Genomic DNA, 22,115 nt, shown 5'->3' with positions numbered 1-22,115 from the left:
ATTTAAGAAAATTGGGACGCTGCCCATTTGCAGTCCTTTGATATCCCTCCTGTTCTCTCCAATTCCACAGATCCTTCAGGACAGCACCTAATGCAAGGCAGTTCCATTTGCTCTTCTTATAATGTTCTTTTCCCTATAGAGTTGGACATGCATATACATGTTGTTTGGGGAATTTGCGGCACATCCAATGAAAGTGTAATTCCCAACTAACAGTCAAATCCTTCTCTTTGGAGCTACCCAGAACACACCTACCCTCTCTTCCATATGACAGCCCTTCAGAGACTCGAAGACAGTGTGTGACTCTCCTGTGAGTTAAGAGCACCAGCTGAGTCAGACAGACCCGAGTGACAAGCCCAGCTTCACTCCCTCTCAACTGTGGGAGCCAAGGTAAGTTACTTGATTTTATTTTCTCTCTACTTTGGTTCTTTAGCTGATTTATAAAATGAGGGTAAAAACCCCACTTCATTGGTTTATTATGCAATAAATGACGTGATGTATGTAAAGAGCTTAACACAGTGCCTGGCAGGGTAAGGACTCAGTAAATGCTAGCCATTTCCCCCCTCGATTTATAAAGAGCTGGGTGGGCATTTTAAGCATCAGGGCTGTTGGGGGAGGGGGCGAGCAAGGGGGTGAGGAGGGTCTCTCCCTCCCTGATTGATCAGGGAAGGTAGAGGACCCTCAAGTAGATCAGGTATTTCTTTAGCCTGAGGTTGTCTCTTTTCTGTTATCTGGGTGCCTGTTTGCTAGGGCTGGGGGAGAGGATATCGTGCAGGATCTCAGTAAAGGTTTATGTTCAAGAGCTGGGAAGCTACTTGTTGACATATTGAACCATCTCTTGTTTATTCTTATTTCCCCCGAGCAGCTAGCCATGCAATCCCCCAAACTCAATTACCTTTTGTGAGGCGGCGGGAGCATGACACCTCGTAGCCGTATTGATCACTGCAGACTGGGCCAGACGTGAGGGATCTGAGATGCTAAGCAGAAGTTTCTGGGCTTTTCCTTCCTTAGTAGGCCTCCCCTCTCTGTGGCTGTAAAGACACTGGCACGAATACAACGGAAGTCTGTGACCCAAATGGGCTGAGACTGCAAGAACTCTCTCTCAGTAGCTGCCTTAGAAGCCGGCTGATGACAAATGGTCACAGTGGACCAGAACTTGAACTCCTGGAGAGCCCAGTGTCAGAATGGTTTTCTAACTGTAGCTCTTTGCATACCCTGGGTTTTGCAAGCAATTGCATGATATGAACTCCAAATGCCATTGCAGCTAGAAAAAGTTTGGAAGGAGACACACCCAACTGTGAACACACTTGAGGGGATGGGGGGTGGGGAAGGTGCAGGACTAGCTTTATGTGTAGGTAGGATTTCAAGTTTTTATCCTGAGAATATATTCCTAGATTACTTGTATAATTGTTAGGCATAAATAGAAGTAGAAAAACAAGAAATTGTTTTTTTGATAATAATAAAAAATAAAAGCAAGTCATTAGAGACAGTTTTCAGAGGTCACTACTGACCAAGGATCTGAGTGGTGCAAGAATTAAGCCTATTGGGGGAGAAAGATTGCTTGGGTGGGGAGCTGTCAGGGACACTCAGAGAGAGGAGGGGAGAGGGCTAGAGATAGAACCCTAGAGGAACACACCTTTTAAAAGAAAGAAAAATATATTTTTTTCTTCTAGTACAAGCAACATGGGTCCATTATGAACAAACGAGAAAATGCAGCTAAGAAAAACAAAAGTAAAAATCCCCTTTAATCCAGTCACTCCGGTATGGCCACTGTTAACATTTTGGTATATATCTTTCCAAACTGTATTTTTTTCTATGCAAAAATATACATATTTATTTCATAAAAATCAGATAATCCTTTTCACTGGCCACTGCAGATGCACCATGATTTGTTTAATCATTAAGTGGATTGGGTTCTAACATTGGCATTTAGGTAATTTCTAAGTTTTTATGGTCATAAACAGCACTGCTTCCTAGCTGTGTGACCTTGGGAAAGCTAGCTAACCTCTCTGTGCCTCTGGCGCCTCCTCTGGGAATGAGCGTGACGATAGTACCTACCTCATAGGGTTGTTGTGAGTAACAAATGAGATCTTGCACGTAAAGTGCTTAGCACAGTGCCTGGCACAGTAGATGTTAGCTTTTACTATTAAGTATAATAATAATAATTGTCATTGTTGTTGTTGGGTTCCCTGTGAGTAGTTTTTGCTTTAGGGGAGGGGGAGAGTTACTGGAATTTTTCTTTTTGAGTAGTATACTATAGTGAGTTCTGGAGTCAAACAGAGCTGTATGCTTTTGGTCATGTCAGTTCACTTCACCGAGACTCAGTTTTCTTATTGGTAAATTGAGAGTTAAAAACAGCTGTTAGGATCAAATGAGAGAATGCTTGTAAAACCCTCAGTGTAGTTCTTGGCGTATGGGAAGAGTTCCAAGTCAGTTGGTATTATTACTATTATTATTATCACTACGATGATTCAGCCATTAGTTGGGGTGGGAAGAGGAAGGTGGCACTTGGAATGTTTCTAACCACTTGTCTGTTTACAAAGAGAGGAAATGATTCTTGAATCAGACTGACCCGGGTTCAAATCTGAGCTTTGCCATGTACTAGTTCTGTGACCTTGGTCACAACTTCTCCAAGCCCCTTTCCCCATTTGTAAAAGAATATATATATATATATATATATATATATATATATATATATATATATATATATATATATATATATATATATATCTGATTCGCTTTGCTGTACACCTGAAACTAACACAACATTGTAAATCAATTATACTTCAATAAAAAAAGAAAACTGGAAAAAAGAAAATGAAGGAAAAAATTTCTAAAGCAAAAAAAAAAAGGGGAATGGCGTCAGTGCCTACCTTGCAGGTGTTGCCACGAGGCGCAAAGGATACAAAGCAAGTGTCGTGCGTAGCCCGAGTGCCCAGGTATTGTTGGTTGCTAATTATTGTTCGCTGTTGGAACATGGGGAGGTTTATAACGACCTGAATGCCTCCCCGCCAGCCCCTAGACTCTGAGTCCCTGGGGTACTGGAACTTCACCTAAAGGCTTTGCCCTATCCAGGGCTCAGGGACCACTTCTGCCTTTAGTATAAGGGTTTGAGGGCTCCTGATTCAGAAGGTTAGAGAGCTCTGGCACACCTTCCTGTTAGTTCTACTCTGACCTCGTGCCCCAGTTCTAGAAAACAAGCTGAAGCCCTGCTTCTACGAGCAAGCCCTCACCTGGTATGCTTAAGATATTGGCGTGCTTTTCTTGCCAGCTGTCTGGACACCCTGGAGCCTCGCTGTTGAATTCTAGCCCTGTGGTAGAGTCACTGGTTGCCAGATTTCCCTCCGAGTCTCTGACACCGGGGCCAATTGGCTTTTTAATTGTCGCCATTGCTGGGCTCTCTGAAGCCCCACGGCCCATCCTTCCAAACCGTGGTTTCCCTGCACCCAAACGTCTTTGAACTCTTCTGCCACTGCTCCACTCAGCCTCCAGCCCCGGTTCCCTTCCCTCTAAGCCCTGCCTGCTCTTCCACAGCCCACCGGTGGCAGTGCCTGGCTCCCAGGACGCCAGTGTCTGCGCAGCCGCAGCGGGAACATCTCATTTCCCGAGCTAGGACACTTTCGGTCTCATCTCTTTCTTTGTGTGACTCTCCTCTTTTCTTTGGGACGGCCAGAGGCGGGCAGAGCGAGCTGGTGCAGCTATTGGGGGCGAGGGGAAGCAGGGTGGAGTTGCATAGGCCAAGTGCTATGCACTTCTGGAGCTTCTGGAGGGCTGTCAAGTGAAAGGCGGCCAGAGGCAAATGTCAGAGCCTATATAGAGGCAGGAATCTGGGACCAGAGAGACAGAGCAAGCACTAGCAAGTCAGGAGCAGTGGGGCGGGTGGGCGGGCAGGCTGGCTGGCTGGCGGGCAGGAGGGGGGTGTGGCAGGGGATAGCTAAGGGAGATTGCAGAGAACAGCTGCTGGTATTGGGTCTTACTTTAATGAACTGGCTGGGCATGGGGCATAAGTAAGTTGGCCAGACCAAAAGAGCTAGGGGCGCAAAGGACACACTCCCTCTCTTCTCCCTAACTGGCAAGGTAAGATCTTTCTGGCTTTTGCCTAGTGGGGGACTGTGGCGTGTTCAGGGATTTTTCTAAAGATGGGGGTGGGGGTGGTCATCTATCACTGCCCTTTTGACTCATCTTTCCCATTGCACCAATTGTTAGAGTAACCAAGGTGCCAGCAGGAAGGCCAGTATTTCTTTTACTAAACCCCATCTCGGGGTTGTCCAGGCTGGAGATGGGGCGGGGTGCTGTCTTGGTAATGTGACTGAGTAAGAGGGAGAGAGGACACACAAGGTGGATCATTATAGCACAGTGGAGAAGAGTAGGGGGCTCTGGAGTTGGGTGGACCCGTGAATCCAAGTGACCGCAGGCCAATTATTAAGCCTCTCTGGGCCTGAGTTTTCTCCTTTGTAAGATGAGGATAGGATACTACCAAAATCTCTTAGTGTTGCTGTGAGGACCAAATGATGCACGTAAAGTGCCCGGCAGAGTGCTTGCCAGTGAGCGCACGCTCAAGACATGTTGACTGTTGGCATTTCTCTTGACAGTATTCTCAAGATGATTATGGAGGCACACCGCACAAGATTGATGACTTCTGTGACATTGTCCCAAATGAACAAGTGTTCCACTGGGGATATGGGCGGGCTGTGGGGAGGTATCAACATCGTGTAGTGTGCGTGTTGGTTTCCAAGCTCTGTGCCAAGAAACCCCTCTGGGGGCTGCTTGTGGGAGTGTGCCGGAAGGCTGAGGCTTTGGGATTGCCCACCCACATGTCGTCAGAGAAACTTGAAATCTGTATCTGCTAGAGACTGGGCTTCAGTGAGCCATGATCTAGGACATCAGAGAGATAATTGAATGCGGCCTTTAGGGATGCCAAAGGCTAGGCAACCCCGAGGAGGAAGCAATAGTCAAAGACAAACAGTTTTTATTGTCACAGTGCTCTTAGTCTAGCCCCAGCCCCAGTTAATCTGAGAAATCTGGTAAAATGGGAATAATACTACTATCTCTTATAAGATTCAAACAGGTAATGCTTACACATCTCTGTGCACTATAGACAGTTTAAAGTTGTGTACAGTTACCTAAAGTATAGTGCCTGGAGCACACTAGGTGGGCAATAAGTGGTAGTAATAGTGGCGATTTTTGTTATTAATAATAAAAATGATACTAAACAGGATTCTCAATTCATGGAATGATGTTCTCAACCATTGATCAGTTAAATGCCTTCCTTTTCCTGAGGAAGGCATTCAGGGCCATCAGAGTAGTAAAATGGGGACTAAACCATTGGCAGGACTCAATGAGCCCAAGGAACTAACGATTATCCTGGGGCAAAGGGCGTTCTCATCCAGGCCTTCCAGTTCCTTGGCTGGCTTGCTAGTGCTGTGGTGGGAGAGAGCAGAGCTCTGGAACCTGCACTTTTCACAGTTTTCCAGCAGGTGGTGCTGCTGTTTCATTTGACCAGGACCTCACGGGCTCTTGGCTGCTGAAGTTGCCCGCATTTATAGCTTTTATAAACTGAGAGGGTGTGCTGTGTGACGCGGTGGGTTGCTTTGAAAAGGATAGGGGTGGAGAGGATATTTGCTCCAGCTTCAAATTTGTTTAATGTTGCACAGCTTCTTTAACTTGATAGGCCCATCTCCGATGCCACATAGCTGGCAACACACAAAAAAAGTCTCCATCGTGGATCATTTGTCTATTTCCCAATCTTCTTGATATTTGCTTTTGACTGCTAAACTTGTTTTCTGTTTACAGATTTTCTTGCCACGTGGCCTTCAGCAGGACCCCTGATATAATTGCTTTAGAGGTTCCCTCCACACTACCCTTTGGCCATGGCAGATATGTCAATACCCTTACATTCACTGCGATTCAGCAATGTGCTGACGGAGGAAAGTGTCGACCCCCAAAACAGGGAGACGACCTGCTCTGGACCAATGATAGAGAACAGAGCAGAGGTCCAAATTCTGCATTCTAGTGTCCAGCCTATGGTCTCAAGTTCAGCGTCAGACCCTGGAGGGATGTCCACACAGCTGATGACATCCCCAGCCTTTGACACCATGGCCGTACCTCTAATGGGAGCAGCAAACTCTGGAGCACTGTCCCCACCACTAATGCCAGCCTCAGACTCTGGGACACTGTCCCCATTGTTAATGCCAGCTTCAGATTCAGAGGCACTGTCCCCATTGTTGATACCAACCTCAGACTCTGGGGTGCTGTCCCCATTGCTAATGCCAGCCTCAGATTCTGGGACACTGTCCCCATTGCTGTCCACTTCAGAGTATGGATTAATGTCCCCAGGGCTGATGACAATTCCTGACTTTGGAACAATGTCCACGGCACTCATGGCAACACCAGATTCTGCAGAAATATCACCACTGGCAATGCCAGCTCCGTCCTCTGAAGCGATGTCCACACCATTGATGCTAGCCCCAGATCCTGGAGAGATCTCCCCACTCCTAATGCCAGATGTGAACCCCGGAGTGATGTCCCCACAGCCAATGCCAGCTCCAGGCTCTGAAGGAATGTCACCATTGCAAATTACAGACGAAGACACTGAAGCAATGTCTAAAGTGCTAATGACTGCCCTGGCCTCTGGAGAGATCTCTTCACTGCTCATGTCAGGCACAGACTCTGAAGCGATCTCCTCGTTGATAATGTCAGCCCTAACTTCTGGAGCAACGTCCACCCAGCCAACGAGCACCCAAGACTCTGGGGAAATGTCCACCCAGCTAATGTCAGGCCCAGACTCTGGAGTAGTGTCTTCACCACTTATGACAGCTCCAGGCTCCGGAGCAATGTCCTCACTGTTCCTGTCAGTCCCTGATGCTGGAGAAATGCCCACATTGCCAAAGCCAGCCCCAGACGCTGAAGCGATGTCCCCACTGGTAATGATGGCCCTAACCTCTGGAGGGATGCCCACCCAGCTGATGCCAGCCCAAGGCTCTGGAGTGATGTCCCCACGGTTAACACAAAATCTAGACTCTCAAATTGTGTCTAGTCCACCAATGAGAGCAACAGCCTCCGGGGGGATGTCCACACCGCCAGTGAGAGCCTCAGACCCTGGAGCAAGGTCGACACCAAGAATGAAAGCCCCAGCCTCTGGAAATGTGTCCACGTTGCTAAAGACTGTCCCAGACTCTGCAGCACTGTCCACCCCACTGATGACGGTTGCAACCTCTGGAGCAAAGTGCACAGAGCAAATGTCAACCACAGCCTCTAGAGTGATGTCCACACAGTTAGCAATGGCTAGAACTTCTGGAGCCACATCCATGGGCTTTATGAAAGTCCCAGCCAATGGGGCGATGTCCACACTGCCAAGTACAGCCCCAGTCTCTGAAACAATGTCTATGCTACAGATGACAGCCTCAGCCTCTGGGTCAGTGTCCACACCGCAAATGAGGGTACCTGTCTCTGGAGCAATGTCTGTGTCACAAAGGAGAGCCACAGCCTCGGGAGTGACAGCTGTACCACAAATGAGAGCCTCTGGAGCCCTGTCCACCCCACGGATGACAGCCAAAGCCTCTGGATCCATGTCCACACTGTTAATGAGAGACACAGCCTCGGCAGTGATGTCCGTGCCCCAGACGAGAGCTATGGCCTCGGGAGCATTGTCCAAGCCACTAACAACATCCAAAGCCTCAGAAGCAATGCTCATGCAGCAAATGACAACTGCAGCTTCTGGAGAGATCTCCACAATGCTAATGAGAGACACAGCTTCTGGAGCCGTGTCCATGCCGCAGATGACAGACACTGCCTCTGCAGCGATGTCCACACCGCTAATGACAGCCGCAGCCTCTGGAACTATGTCCATGCCTCTAATGAGAGCCCCAGGCCCTGGAGCCATGCCCATGGCACTAATGAGATCCACAGCCTCTGGAAAGATGCCCAGTCAGCCAATGAGCACCCAAGACTTTGGGGGGATGTCCATGTCACTCAGGAGATCCATGACCTCTGGAGGGATGTCCCTACTGCAGACACAAGCCCCAGCCTCTGAATTGATGTCTACACCAAAAATGAGAGCCCCGGCCTTTGGGGCGGTGTCCACGCCACTGATGAGAGCCTCAGACCCTGGAGAGATGTCCCCAGCACTAACGAGACCCCCAGCTTCTGGAGAGATAGCCACGCCTCTGAGAGCCCCAGCTTATGGAGCAATGTCTACTCCACAAAAGACAGCCACAGCCTCTGGAATGATGTCCAAGCCACAGATGAGGGCTCCAGTCTCTGGAGAGATATCTACATCGCTAATGAGATCCACAGCCTCTGGAGTGATGTCCGTGCCTCAAATGACAGCCGTGGCCTCTGGAGGGGTGTCCATGCCACCGATGAGAGCCCCAACCTCCAGGGCAACATCCACAACGCAAATGATGCCCACGGCTTCTGGAGAGATGTGCATGCTATCAATGCGAGCCCCTGCCTCGGGAGTGATGTCCCCGCCATTATTAAGGGCTCCAGTGTCTGGAATTATACCCATACCCCTAAGGAGACCCTCAGCCTCTGAAGCTGTGTCCACAGAGTTAATGAGAGCTCCAGCCTCTGGAAAGATGTCCACCACACAAACAACAGCTGTGGCTTCTGGAGGGATGTCCAAGCCATTCATTAGAGCCACGGCCTCTGGAACAATGCCCATGCCATTGATGTCAGCCATGGCTTCTGGAGAGATGTCTATGCCACTGATGAAGAGCATGGCCTCTGGGGCAACATGCACACTGCAAAAAAGGGTTGTGGGTTCTGGATCTACTTCCTTGCCACAAATGACATACGCAACCTCCGGAGGGATGTCTGCATCACCGATGAGAGCCTCAGCTTCTGGAGCAACGTCCTCATCGCTTATGAGAGCCTCGGCTTCTGGAATGATGTCCATGCCATTTCTGAGAGCCACAGCCTCTGGGGGGATGTCCATGCCACAAATGGCGGCCACGGCCTCTAGAGGGGTATCCATGCCGCTAATGAGGGCTCCAGTCCCGGGAGCCATGTCCACACCACAAATGGCAACCACAGCCTCTGGAATGATGTCCACTCTGGAAATCAAAGCCACAGACTCTGGGGAAACATCTACCTCTCACATCAATGTCACAGCCTCTGGATCAAAGTCCACACCACGCGTGACTGCCACGACCCCTGAAACAATGAACCAACCACCAGAGGAAGTCCCATCTTTTGGCATGCTGACCCCAGCACTCTGTTACCTCTTAGAAGAACAGGAAGCAGCCCGGGGTTCATGCTCTGTGGAGGAGGAGATGGAGATTGATGAGGAGAAGCAAATGAAGGGATTTTTGAACGATTCAGAGAAAATGGCCTTTCTGGTGTCTCTTCATCTGGGGGCAGCAGAGAGGTGGTCCATCTTGCAGATGGAGGTAGGAAACCCCCTCTCCAATGAAGATAAATCTTTCCTGAGCAGATCCCAGGGCTTATATGACTCCCTATCTGAAATAGACATCCTCAGTGCCGTTCTTTGCCATCCCAAGCAGGGCCAGAAGTCAGTCAGGCAGTATGCCACTGACTTCCTCCTGCTGGCCCGACATTTGTCTTGGTCTGATGCCATTCTGCGGACCAGGTTTCTGGAAGGACTCTCGGAAGCTGTTGCCACTAAAATGGGCCGGATCTTCCTGAAGGTGGCCGGCAGCCTAAAGGAGCTAATAGACAGGTCTCTCTATACCGAGTGCCAGCTGGCTGGAGAGAAGGATTCCCCGGGCAGCTCAAGCCAGGTTCTGCCGTCAGCCTGTAAGCGGAATAGTGAGGATGCAATGGAGAATGAACTGAACTCTCAGCAGCAGACCGAGGAGGTAATGATGGGGAAACACACTCAAGGTTTCTGAATAGAAAAATGAGGTAATGATGGCAAAGTCACCCTGCTCCTTTGAGTAGCCTAAGGAAGAGGCTGGGAGAGGCATTGAGCTCCTAGACACTAACCCCCAACCTAGAGTTTCATCAGCGGGCCTGGCTGTGTACTTATTTTGGGTGTATTAACCACATGGAGGAGACATGCCCTACCCAAGATACAGAGGACCTGGGATGGTTAAAGGTCCAAGTCTTCTGATTCTGAGGGAAATGGCTGGGCTCAGTCCCAACTCTGCACTTATTCCAGGTCCAGTTCTAAAAGAGGGGTCACGTTTTGGGGACTGGGTCCCACCTACAGCCACAGGTGTTATAGGCCCAGGTCACTAGGGAATTTGGCCAGTCTAGTCCTTGATCACATTTTATACAAATAAGGTACATTAGCCAAGTTGCTTGACCTGCTAAGTTACTGAAATTATCCAGGCAGAACCCCACTTGTCATAGTAAGCATGACTCTTACCTCTGCTGTTTTTGTTTTTTCTCACTCCCAGCATCAGCATGTTCCCAAACGCTGTTACTACCTGAAAGAGCATGGAGACCCTCAAGAGGGTCTGCACGACCACCTTCGACAGAGCACAGGCCATCAGAAGGCCCCCACTAACAAGTAATGCTACCTGGACTCTTCTCCTGTGATATCCAGCTTGGCTGCTAACTTGAGGACTGGTTGCTGGACCCATTCCATTCAATTACATCATTAAACCTTGTGGCCTTCCCCCTTCAGCATCCCCCTCCAGGCGCATCCCACCCTATCTCCCACTTGGCTGACTTGACCTTCTCTTTCACCCCACATGCCTTTGACCTGCCCCAACAATCAGAGCGTGGACTTCAAGAGTGTTTGGCATATGAGGTTCTGAACTCCCATTACCACCGAGGCCAGTCCTAGTTCCTGGTCCAGGGAGAAGTCTAGGCAGGAGAAACCGTGTCCTACCTCAAAAACACCTTAGAATGTCTTGCCACGTGTCATCAGGCAAATTTGAGGAAGCCCTGGTCCCATTTCACCTGGCAGGGGAGCCTATAAGGAGAGTGATGCCCACTCCAATACCATCCTTTTCATCCAGTAGACTTGTCCCTATATGCCCCAACTCCTAGCACCTAAAATGGGTCTCCAGGGCCCTTGCCCTGTCTATAGTCTCCATCCTGAACCATTCGTTTCGACCCATAGTAGTAATCTTAGTAATGGCTAACATTTAATGATTATGTGTTGTGTGACAGTTACTGGGCTAAACTCTTGACAAGCATCATCTCACTACGTTCTTACCATAACCCGACTTGTTCTTGTGTTGTCAACTTCTTACCTCTTGAGCTATTGTCAGTGGCTGTTGTCTTGTCCCTCAGTGTCAAATCTCTAGCTCTGACATTTGGGTGACCCCCTCAGTTGTTAATTGCCCTCACTCCCCCTTGGCTATTGTGCTTTGTGGCCAGCCCTCTTGATAAAGATCTTGGTCTTTAAACAGGCATAGATAGTTAGAGCGTAATATGAGCAGTGTTTGCCTTAAGGTGGTGGGATTATGGGTGTTTTAATTTTCTTCTTTCTACTTCTCTGTACTTTCCTGATTCTCTACAGTAAGCATGTATTACATTTGTAATCGTAAAAGTAAATAAAGTCCATTTATGAAAAAAAAAGAATTAACTGTGGCTAACAGAATTTGATTTGTTGAGTCCTTCATTCAATCAATATTTATTATCTAACATGTGCCAGCCACTGTTTTGGGGACAGACAGATAAGAACCTTGATCAAATGAAAACTTCATTCCAATAAGCAAGAAAACACATATGTAAGATAGGTTGAAATCATGGTGAAGGCTATAAAGACAAGAAATAAGAATAATGGGGAATTTGATACTAACAGAGCCATTTTATTTATTCAAAATAGTCCATGTAATTGGTTTACTCAAAGATCTTTTAAAAACAGTAGGAGTGACATGATTAGAAACATATTTTAGAAAGCTAACTTGGCAACAGTTTGGATGTAGGATAGGGAAAGGGTCAGAGAGCAGTTACGAGCCCCCTACTGCAATAGTACAGGTGACTGACTCATTAGGTGACTCAATCTAGGGCCAGGGCAGTGGGGATGGAAAGAGAAGGACAGAGACGAAATTCTTTCTGAGGATTCAAGTCCGCTGATCCATTACCCTAAACACTGGGTCTGATTCCAGGAAGAGGAAAATGATGCTCAGAAAAAAACAAAGATTAGCAGACAAATTGGCAGCCCCATGGTGATATAGATAAGAATCTGGCTCTGTGGGCTGCCTGAGGATGCATCAATCACCAGTGCTGTTGCCTTGGGGGAAAAAGAGGGTGCCATTAGTTGGGAAAACCAAATTCTAGGTGGTAGGCCTCTGGGGACCCATTTTTCCCCTCTTCTCTGACCCTGTTGCCTCACACCTGGTCCAGTCCAGGCCCAAGCAGACTTCTGATCTCCCTGTTCAGCCAGAGTTGCTCTTAGCTCAGGAAGGTGCTGTTGACTTTACTCCCTACTGAAAAAGAAATTGATGAAACAGAATCACAATCTGAGTCTAGAAAATATATACGGGAAGGAAAATGTCTTAAAAATGAAGCTAATTTTCTGATAACCACAATAATGGAGAACCATCGCAATTCTTTGCTTTATTTCTCTCCCCAGTCATTTTTCTTCCCTTTGCTTTTGCCTTTCCTCTCCTTTAAGCTAACGTCACTAGAGATAAATGGAATAAATGAAGCCCATTCACACACACCCTGCCAGTGCCCTGTCCCTGCTCTTCTGCCCACCTCAAAGTTATAATTAGAAATGACCACTCAGCATCTACATGGAGCTGGCTATCATATGCCCAAGTACTTAAGACAATTTCATCTGCTGTAAAATGGTGTTTCAAGTTTCTCCAGGCCCCACTGGCCCATGGGTAAAAATAAGGTCCCATAAGCAGTAAAAACTTGGATGTCACTGACCCCGTGTCCACCTGTGTTACAGGACCTCAGTCCCTTGAAGATTTCCTCCTCTCATTTGTGGAAGATCCCGACAGTCTCCCATATTTTGATAGTCCTCTCCTGTTCCTCCATTCCTACCCTGCCTCGGTGGAGGTTGACTGCCCACATGGCTACGCAAGGGCAGCCGCCCCGCCCCGCCCCAGCTGCTGGTGGGTGCCTCTGGCTGTGGGAACACGGAGGCCCCTGAAGGGGTGGGACGTGGATTCTGCAAATCCACAAAGGGCCTAAAAGTTGCTGCCTTCCCTTCAGCTTTGGCTGAAGCCACTGATGGGTTCATTGGTGTTGGGAGTCAGGGTGATAATTCCCCTCCTCATACTGTGCCACACTTTGTCACCTGGACACCGAAACCATACTGCTTCTGCCCTGTACCTCAGTGAGGCCCACGTGAGAAGAGGGGCTTCAGTTTCTTCCTGCAGCAAACTCTCCCCTGCTGCCCCTGCCCCCATTGCCCTGGCTCAGACTTCCAGACTCAGTTCCTGTGTCTGGAGAACAAAAGCCATCAAGTCCTCCATTTGGACCCCACTTTCAGCCCCTGTTTCCGTATCTCTAGCCCTGCCCCTTAAGGCACTGGAAGTCCGCAGATCTCATCAAAACCATTATCCTCCAGGTGAATAGATGCCAGGGACTCTCTCCAAATGCCCAGTTGTAGGGTCCAGGTGGAGAGAAAATGTCACCCTGTCCTGGTCCTCTCTCCTTCTGCCATTCTCTCCACCATCACCTGGTCTCTGTCTCTGCCCCTCAGGGACCAATAGTGTATAGACCCTTCTCCTGAAGGTCACTTCCTCCATAAAAGTATAGGCTCGGGCTGTCATTGAATGACTGATGCTTCAGACAGTTTCCAAACATTTCTGAGTCTCACATTGGGATCACCTGAGATCTTATTACCCTTAAACCTAAGCTCGGCCCTGAGGAGGTTGGGAAGTGGGTGGGTTAGGGCTAGTTGGGACATATTCAGCATCCAGTCTCTTCAGGGGTGTTATTTAAACTGTGGGGGAAGATCTAAAAGTAAATCCTTGGCTAAAGACTGGCATAAGCCACAGTTTAATATTGCCATCTATGGAGCATTTATCAGGAGTCCAAGCTCTGGACTAACTGCTTTATCTGGATTATCCTATGTAATCTTCAAAATGACCATGTGAAGTGGGTGTTCTCATTGATCCAATTTTATTTTATTCTTTTACCAAGAATCTCCGGCACAGAGAAGTTAAGTAACTTCTAAAGGCTAAAAATGAGCAGGGCTGGGATTTGAACACATGCAGTCTGACCCCATATGCAACCACTCCATTATATAGGCATGGCTTCATTACTCAGAGCCAGATGGCCACTGTGAAGACTTACCCTGTTACCCTGAACAAATTTGCCGCTCAATAGCAGCCAACATTTGAAGCTCATAAAGTCTGAGGCCTGACCAAAAATGGCCCTGCTTTCCCCCTTCCCTATCTTAGATCCAGATGTGAGTCCTCCTGAGAGTATTTAGAAAAAGTCTTTAATATTCAAGGAAAAGAATCAATCATTGTGGGATGTTACTGAACTCGGGAGGTTCTGCCCAGGGGCTAGCTGCAGCCCCAAAGTAGAGCAACCTCTGTTCTAGGCTCTAGCCAGAGAAGGAAGGTAAGATTCTCCCTTGGGCATCTTCCCACAGAGAAAAAAATGCATCTTGGGCCCGAGCATCTCTGAAAGTGGAAGGGATTTCTGTGGTTACACCAAGAGCTGGCTTTTCTTTCTCAGTACTTATTTCCCCCGCTTTGTCACTCTTCTCTCAAGAAAGGGGGGAAGTGGGTAAGGAAGGAAGACGATCAATCATTTAGATACTCCATATCCCTGCCTTCCAATGCCATCCTCTTCTGCCTTCCCTTACCCCTGCCTTGGAAAGTGATCCTAGATCTAACACTGGTGTTTAATGTATTCACATTAAAAAAAGGCACCAGACACGTCTGGTTTAAGCAACTTGATAGAGAGAAATTGGAGTAGCTGCTCCCATTATAAACTCAAAGAACTGCTGGATAAAGTGTGGGGGGAAATTCACAGCTGGGCCTGAAATAAAGAAAGGAAAATCACCAGGGGCAAAAAGACAAAGAGGGATCTTAATGGCAGACCAATAAGCTCTGGAGCCCTCCAGGGTGAATGTGGTGGAGCCAGAAGAGATATAGGCTAGCTGACAATAGAATATTTACATAGCACTTGAGCAGCAAAACTGTGAACTTCTAATTCTATACACTGCTCAACTATCACTTGAGAGTCAGTATGAAATGCAGACATTTTCCAAGAAAGACTGAGTCAATTCACCATTCATATGAAACGTGCTGCCTTAGAGCTGGACTGGGCTTGGGGAAGCTGGCAAGATTTAAAAAGAAAAAAAAAAAAAAAACTCTTACACTTTGACAATCTTTGCTGAGAATTTTACTGGTCTAAGCACTGATGTATAAATGGGTACTGGACAGACTGACCCTGGCTTTCCCACAATATCCTCTAGTATCTTCTTTTATAATTTATTATATTTCTGCTCAGAGCTTTATTGAGCTGTAATTCACATACCGATAATTCGCCCATTTAAAGTGTACAATTCAATTTTTTCTAGTATATTCACATAGTTGTGCAACCATAGTCACAATCTAATTTTATTTTATTTTATATTTTACCACAATCTAATTTTAGAACATTCTCATCACCTCAAAAAGAAACCCTGTACCCATTAAGCAGTCACTTCTCATTCCCCCTGCCCCCCAGCTCCTGGAAACCACTAATCTATTTTCTGTATCTATAGCTTTACCTATTCTGGACTTTTTCTACAAGTGGGACCACATATTAGATGTGCCCATTTGTGTCTGGCTTCTTTCATTTAGCATAATGTTTTCAAGGTCCATCCATGTTGTAGCATGTGTCAGTACTCATTTCTTTTTCTAGATGAATAATATTCCATTGTATGGGCATACAACATTTTGTTTATACGTTCATCAGTTGATGGACAATTTGGTTGTTTCCACCTTTTGGCTATTATGAATACTGCTGCTATGAACAGTCTTGTACAAGTTTTTTGTGAACATACATTTTCATTTCTGTTGGGTACATACATAGTATTAAAATTGCTGGAGCATGTGATAATTCTATGTTTAACCATCTGAGGAATGCCAAACTGTCTTCCAAAGTGGTTGCACCATTTTTACATCCCCGTCAGCAGGATATGAAAGATCCAAGTTCTCCACATCCTCACCAACACTTGTTATTACCTATTTTGATTATAGCCATTCTAGTGGGTATCTCACTGTGGTTTTGAATTGCATCTCCCTGATGGCTAACGATATTGAGCTTCCCTCCAATACATTTTTATTACAAACTCAACTATCTTGCAACATATTACCATAAGTACTGTTAGAGGCTTCACTTTTTAAGAGTATTCTGGGAGAAGCTACTTCTTCCCTTGCTCTCCAGTCCACCCTAACAATGCTATTGCCCCAAACCTTTTCAGGATTTTGAGGGGTGATTAGAAAGGCAAATTCTCATGGTCCTTCCCAGATCCATTAACTACTTTCTTTCGACTGCTGCCTTCTGTAACAAAGATTGCCTCAGAACAAAGGTGAGTATGGGTTTGTATTTTGGGGTTTGCTGGAGGCCCAGAAGCCCTGGCTCAAAAGAAAATTCCCAGGGAAATGTGGCCTCTTTCCTGTGGATTCTTCCTCCTTCAACCCCAAACTAAAATAACCCAAAGAAATAATTCAGTTGTGGTCATTCACTGGGCTAAGACCCTCTTATTCTGACACCACTCAGATTTTCTCCATAACCCAGCTCACCGAAAGTTACCATCCTCTACCCTGAGAGAAAGGAGAGAGAAAGAGGGAGAGGGAAAGGGACAGAGAGAAAGAGAGAATAAAATAAAATGAAGGGCTTCCTTGGTGGCACAGTGGTTAAGAATCTGCCTGCCAATGCAGGGGACACGGGTTCGAGCCCTGGTCCGGGAAGATCCCACATGTCCTGGAGCAACTAAGCCTGTGTGGTACAGCTATGGAGCCTGCACTCTAGAGCCTGCGAGCCATAACTACTGAAGCCCGCGTGCCTAGAGCCTGTGCTCTGCAACAAGAGAAGCCACCGCAATGAGAAGCCCGCACACCACAACGAAGAGTAGCCCCCGCTCACCACAAGCAGAGAAAGCCCACGCACCGCAACGAAGATCCAATGCAGCCAAAAATAAATAAACAAATTTATTTTTAAAAAGGTAAAGAAAAACAAAACAAAATGAAAATCTGCATTGCAATTCCAGCTGTGCCAGTCAAGGACAACCTGTGTGACCTTGGGCAAGTCACTTGATCATTCTGGACCTCAGTAACCTCATCTTTATGGTTGTTCAGTTCTCATTAGGGAACCAGACAAGAGGATAACTCCTTTCCAGTTTGGACATGCTCCGGAAGTAGGAAGGTGTCTAAGTGGCCTAGCGAGACAACTGCTGGGGTGGAAGCCCAGTCTGAGCCATTGCTAGAGGGCAGCATTGTATCAGCAATTATTCTAATGACACTGGCTGAGGTGTGGTCGCCTTAGAATTCTTTAATCCAAAAATGTAATCTTTTCCTTTCCCAGAAATGGCATTCTTACAAAAGGAAGCTATTTTATGGAAATCCACATAGAAATCAGAGAGAGAAGAGTATGTCTGACTTTCTGCAAGTTTCATTGTCCATTAACAAAATAAGATTGAAAAGAAAGATTGTGCATTTTAATTTTTAGTTAAACCTGTTTACTTTTGGTCTCATTTGGATACAGTTGCACAAATATCTTTTCCTCTTTGAAGATTCCACCAGCACCACGAAGGAAGTGTTCAGATTTATTTGGAACTTCTTCCAAAGGTTTGGTTCACGGATTCAGTGACAGAATTTCTTACTAGGGCATTTATTATTTTCAGTCTCTTCCTTCCTTGGCTGATATTTATCACAACCCCAAAATGGAATACTTAGGAACTGGATTTGTTATAAAGAATCATCCGTAAGTTTGCCACTAAATCTTTTGATTCCTTGCTATATTTCACAGTGGCTAAGTTTCTGAATGTCTAGGTGACATCCCAAGCCCCCTGTCTGGGGCAAAAAATGTATATGGCTGCAATAACTGTTCAAACCATCTATTTCTATCTGTGTCTCCTTCAGCTATTGCAGGTTCTTCTTTGGTCCTCTATGAGGTCATGCGCCTCTCCCAACCTCATTGCACACACATTTTGTCTAAGATCATTAGGGATTGTCTCCTTGTGATGTGCTGATATAGTTCTCTCATAATTCATTAAGGGAAAGAATAAAATGGATGCTTTGCAGCTCTTATAGCAGTGGTGGTAGATACATTTCCACTTACATGTTTACTCCAATTATTTGGTAGTAGCTGCTTAGAGCATTGTTGAGAAGGATTCTTGTCATATTTGGAATCCATAAGAAAGAGAGCAAATGAACAATTCATTAGTAATGTCTGCTAAGAACAGGGGTGTGGGTAAACAAATCGAGAAAATTGCCATCCTTAAGATAATTCATGCAAATGGCTTTACTTTATTATTAATAATGATAATAATAAGGAAAATAATATTTTAATAGCAAAGTAGGGTATTATTGAAAGGGAACTGGGATATCTCAAAACACATCCAGGCTATGGCTTGTCCTGGTTGGGAGGGTGTAGCTGATCCTCAAGAACTCTTAGAATCAGAGACCTGAATGCCACCAGTATTCTTGGTTTTTATCTTTGCTTTTCATGTTTGCATCTCTCTGTATATTGACTTACTCCTTTCTTCTCTGTAGGCTGGCTTTCTCCCCATAGTGGGTGTTCTGGGCCTCTAGAGCTACTCTGTCCAATATGGCAGCTACCCATCACATTTGGCTATTGAGCACTCAAAATGTGGCTAGTCTAAATTGAGATGTGCTGGCTGTTAAGTGTGAAACATACACTGGATTTTGAAGACTGAGTACTAGAAAAAAAAAAGAATGTAAGATATCCTCTTAGTTTGAAAAACATTTATTTCATGTTTAAATGATAACATATTGGATGTATTGTGTTAAATAAAATATATTATTAAAATTAATCCCACCTGTTTCCTTTCTTAATGTGGCAATTAGAGCATTTAACATTACATGCTTGGCTTGCACTATATTTTTATTGGACAGCTCTGCTTTATAGCACTACAACTTATATAGCTACTCGGGGAGTGATTGAATTCTCTTCAAAAGAAGCACAAAAAATGAGATAAAGAGACCTTATTGGTGAAGCTGGACCAGAGAATCACCCCTAGAACATTCCTATGTGGCCTGTGGAGGAGAGTCACGTGAGAACAAAGCAGATGGGACACAAAGTTGGGGTAGCCTGAGAAACAACTCCCAGTAGCATGGAGGGAGCTACTGGATCATAAAGTAGTAGATATCCTCCAATCTGGGATCTTCTTAAATGCCTTTTTAATAAAAACCCTCTAGTTCCCACAGCCAATTTTGTAGCAAGTTCTATTGATTCTATCTTCATCCACTTTTCTCTATCCTTAATGTATCATTCTCATAGTTCAGTCACTGTCATCTCAGCTGGGGCAAGGCTGCCACTGGCAAATGACCTGTAAATAAGCATCATATACAACCAAAAGACTGTTTCTTCCCTAGAGATAGGCATTTGGGAAGATGATATACACTTATTTCCAAGCAAAACTATTTCAGTTACATCCAGCTTCTGGTCAACATACACGTGACCAGGCCTAAGTCACTGAGCTTCTCTGGGACTCAATGTGCACATCTCTGAATTTGGTTCAGTGTGAAACCTACTTACCATGATCATTGGTGACACTCAGGGAAAAAACCATTGTGAGGGTCCTTTAGTATGCAAAGTATAATTTTAGAGATTGGACTAAACTGCAAAAAACAGTGGGGCAGCACCTCCTTTAGAACTGCCTTAGTTGCAGGGACATATCCAGCAACAACTCTTCTTTCTGTGAAGGTAGATTTGATTCTGAAAATAGTCAGAAATCACCGAGGGTCAAGTCTAGTGAGTGAGGTGTGTGCTTAAGCTGGGTAATACTAAGTTTGTTTTGAAAAGAGGCGTTGATGTAAAGCAATTATACTAGTTTATTATATCCCTAAGAGAGGTTCCAGAAGCGTTTATTGCAATAGCATCCAATGTTAGGCTAGGTGGGTAGTCTCCAGCACTGACTGATCCCATGTACCATGTTCATTGGCATGTGGAGGCACTCAAGTGTTGCTTTTGGATGTACATTCAAAACAGTCTGGGGCTTCCCTGGTGGCACAGTGGTTGAGAGTCCTCCTGCTGATGCAGGGGACACAGGTTCGTGCCCCGGTCTGGGAGGATCCCACATGCCGCGGAGTGGCTGGGCCCGTGAGCCATGGCCGCTGAGTCTGCGTGTCCAGAGCCTGTGCTCCGTAACGGGAGAGGCCACCACAGTGAGAGGCCCACGCACTGCAAAACAAAAAACAAAAAACAAAAAAAAACCAAAACAAAAAAAACCTGCCTGACTACTGGGTGTTCCAAACTCTAAAATAACATTTTATATTTTAAAGAACCCTTTCTCACAAAAGTTGCTTCTCTTGAATGTAGCCAACAACCCTGTAGATGGGGTAGATCCTATTCCCAGTTTAGAGGTGGGGAAACTGAGACCCAGAGATACTAAATGACCTAGTTTTGATGACAAAACCGACCAGGGGCAGAGTCTGGCTGTGATGAGACCATTTGGCTCTGAGCCTTATCTTCTTTTCTGTCTTCTTGGCATCTCCATTTCTATACATGTACATTGTAATAATGGTAATAATAATAATGATAAAACTGAGGCACAGAGAAGTGAAGCAATTTGTCCAAAGTCACAGCTGGTAGTATTAAAGCTTAGATTTGGATGCAGAAACTATTATTTCAGTCTGCTTGCTGATCTGTTTTTTTCCCTAAGCAGCTCATCCCATTTCTTTCTAACCCCTGTGTGTCTACTAGCCCTTGCCAACATACCAAAATCCTCTATATACATCTCTTGCTCCACATAGCTCTCTCGGATGACCTTAGATAACAAATCCAGTAGCGTGCACGTACAGGTAGTATCATTTTAGAGATGGGGCATCAGACATGCATAGGGGAACTATAACCACTGCAACAAATGAACCTGAAAATTTCAGTAGCTTAACACAATAGAAGTTTATTTCTTACTGACGTAACAGCCCAGGGTGGGTATTCTTGGTTAGTGGGTAGCTTTCCTCCATGAGATGTTTCAAGAACATTGGATCCTTCCATGTTGTGCCTTGGCTATACTCTAGGGCCTCAGATTCCATTCCTTCAGTGAAAACTAGTCACATGGCCTCATCTAGATGCAAGAGGGGCAGGAAAATATGGCTAGGTGGCTACTTCCCTGTAACAATTGTACTCTAAGGAAGGGGGAATACAAATTTTGGTGGGCCACTATCCTTCCCTTTCACGCATGCTCAGAAATGTTGCAAAGTCATACAGCTAGTAAATGGTAGAAAAGGGATTTGAAGCCAGGTCTATCTAAATCCAATCTGACCTCTAAATCACTATACCTTCTGTCTTTTTATGAGAAAGCTATTTTCTTCTTTAAAAAATTAAAAACTCAGCTCATCCAACTTATGACCTTCAAGCTGGTGGTAATGCCCATGTTTCAGAGTTCACTTTTGTATATGTGGTTCATATTCACAAATTCTAAAATGATGAATTTTTTTTTTTTTTTTTTTTTTTCTTTTTGCAGTATGCGGGCCTCTCACTGTTGTGGCCTCTCCCGTTGCGGAGCACAGGCTCCGGATGCGCAGGCCCAGCGGCCATGGCTCACGGGCCCAGCCGCTCCGCGGCATATGGGATCCTCCCAGACCGGGGCACGAACCCGTATCCCCTGCATCGGCAGGCGGACTCTCAACCACTGCGCCACCAGGGAGGCCCCTAAAATGATGAATTTTGATTCCCATCCTCTCCTTCTGAATGATCCTGTCCCGATATCTCCATATTACAGTCAATTACTCTGAATCCATTAATTTTTCTTACTTTTTAGGAAAATAATTTACTCTTTGTTTTCACATATATTCCAACAAGTTGGGGGGAAAAAGCGCACAAATTACAGTTTATTTTCTTCCTCAGCTAGGTATTTTAAAAGCAAGCAACTCAATGCTAACTCATTAATTGCAAAATAATTAACTGTTTTAAACTCTAAAACCAATTATTTGACCTGTCACCAACTTCTTCTCTCCTCAGAAGTACTTTGAGACTCTAGATCCACCTGTAGATGGACTCAAAAGAAGTATTTGTATTTCTATGTATCCATGTTCTCTGATGTAATTCTC

The 22,115-nt window shown here is 45.7% G+C and overlaps 1 protein-coding gene across 1 annotated transcript; it reads left to right on the top strand.

Moving 5' to 3' along the window:
• The first annotated feature begins 346 nt into the window (after positions 1–346).
• Positions 347–10,534, top strand: RTL9 (retrotransposon Gag like 9). Its single transcript, XM_081221854.1, has 3 exons — positions 347–387; positions 5,791–9,818; positions 10,362–10,534. Exons 2-3 carry the CDS (start codon positions 5,868–5,870, stop codon positions 10,476–10,478), a joined length of 4,068 nt encoding a protein of 1,355 aa, XP_081077980.1. The 5' UTR covers positions 347–387; positions 5,791–5,867; the 3' UTR covers positions 10,479–10,534.
• The last annotated feature ends 11,581 nt before the right edge of the window (positions 10,535–22,115 follow it).

The sequence above is a fragment of the Mesoplodon bidens genome (assembly GCF_964165515.1).
Source record: "Mesoplodon bidens genome assembly, chromosome: X".
In the NCBI taxonomy this organism is placed as follows: Eukaryota; Metazoa; Chordata; class Mammalia; order Artiodactyla; family Ziphiidae; genus Mesoplodon; species Mesoplodon bidens.
Note: the sequence above shows the minus strand (reverse complement) of the source record. Positions and strands in the feature narration are given on the sequence as shown.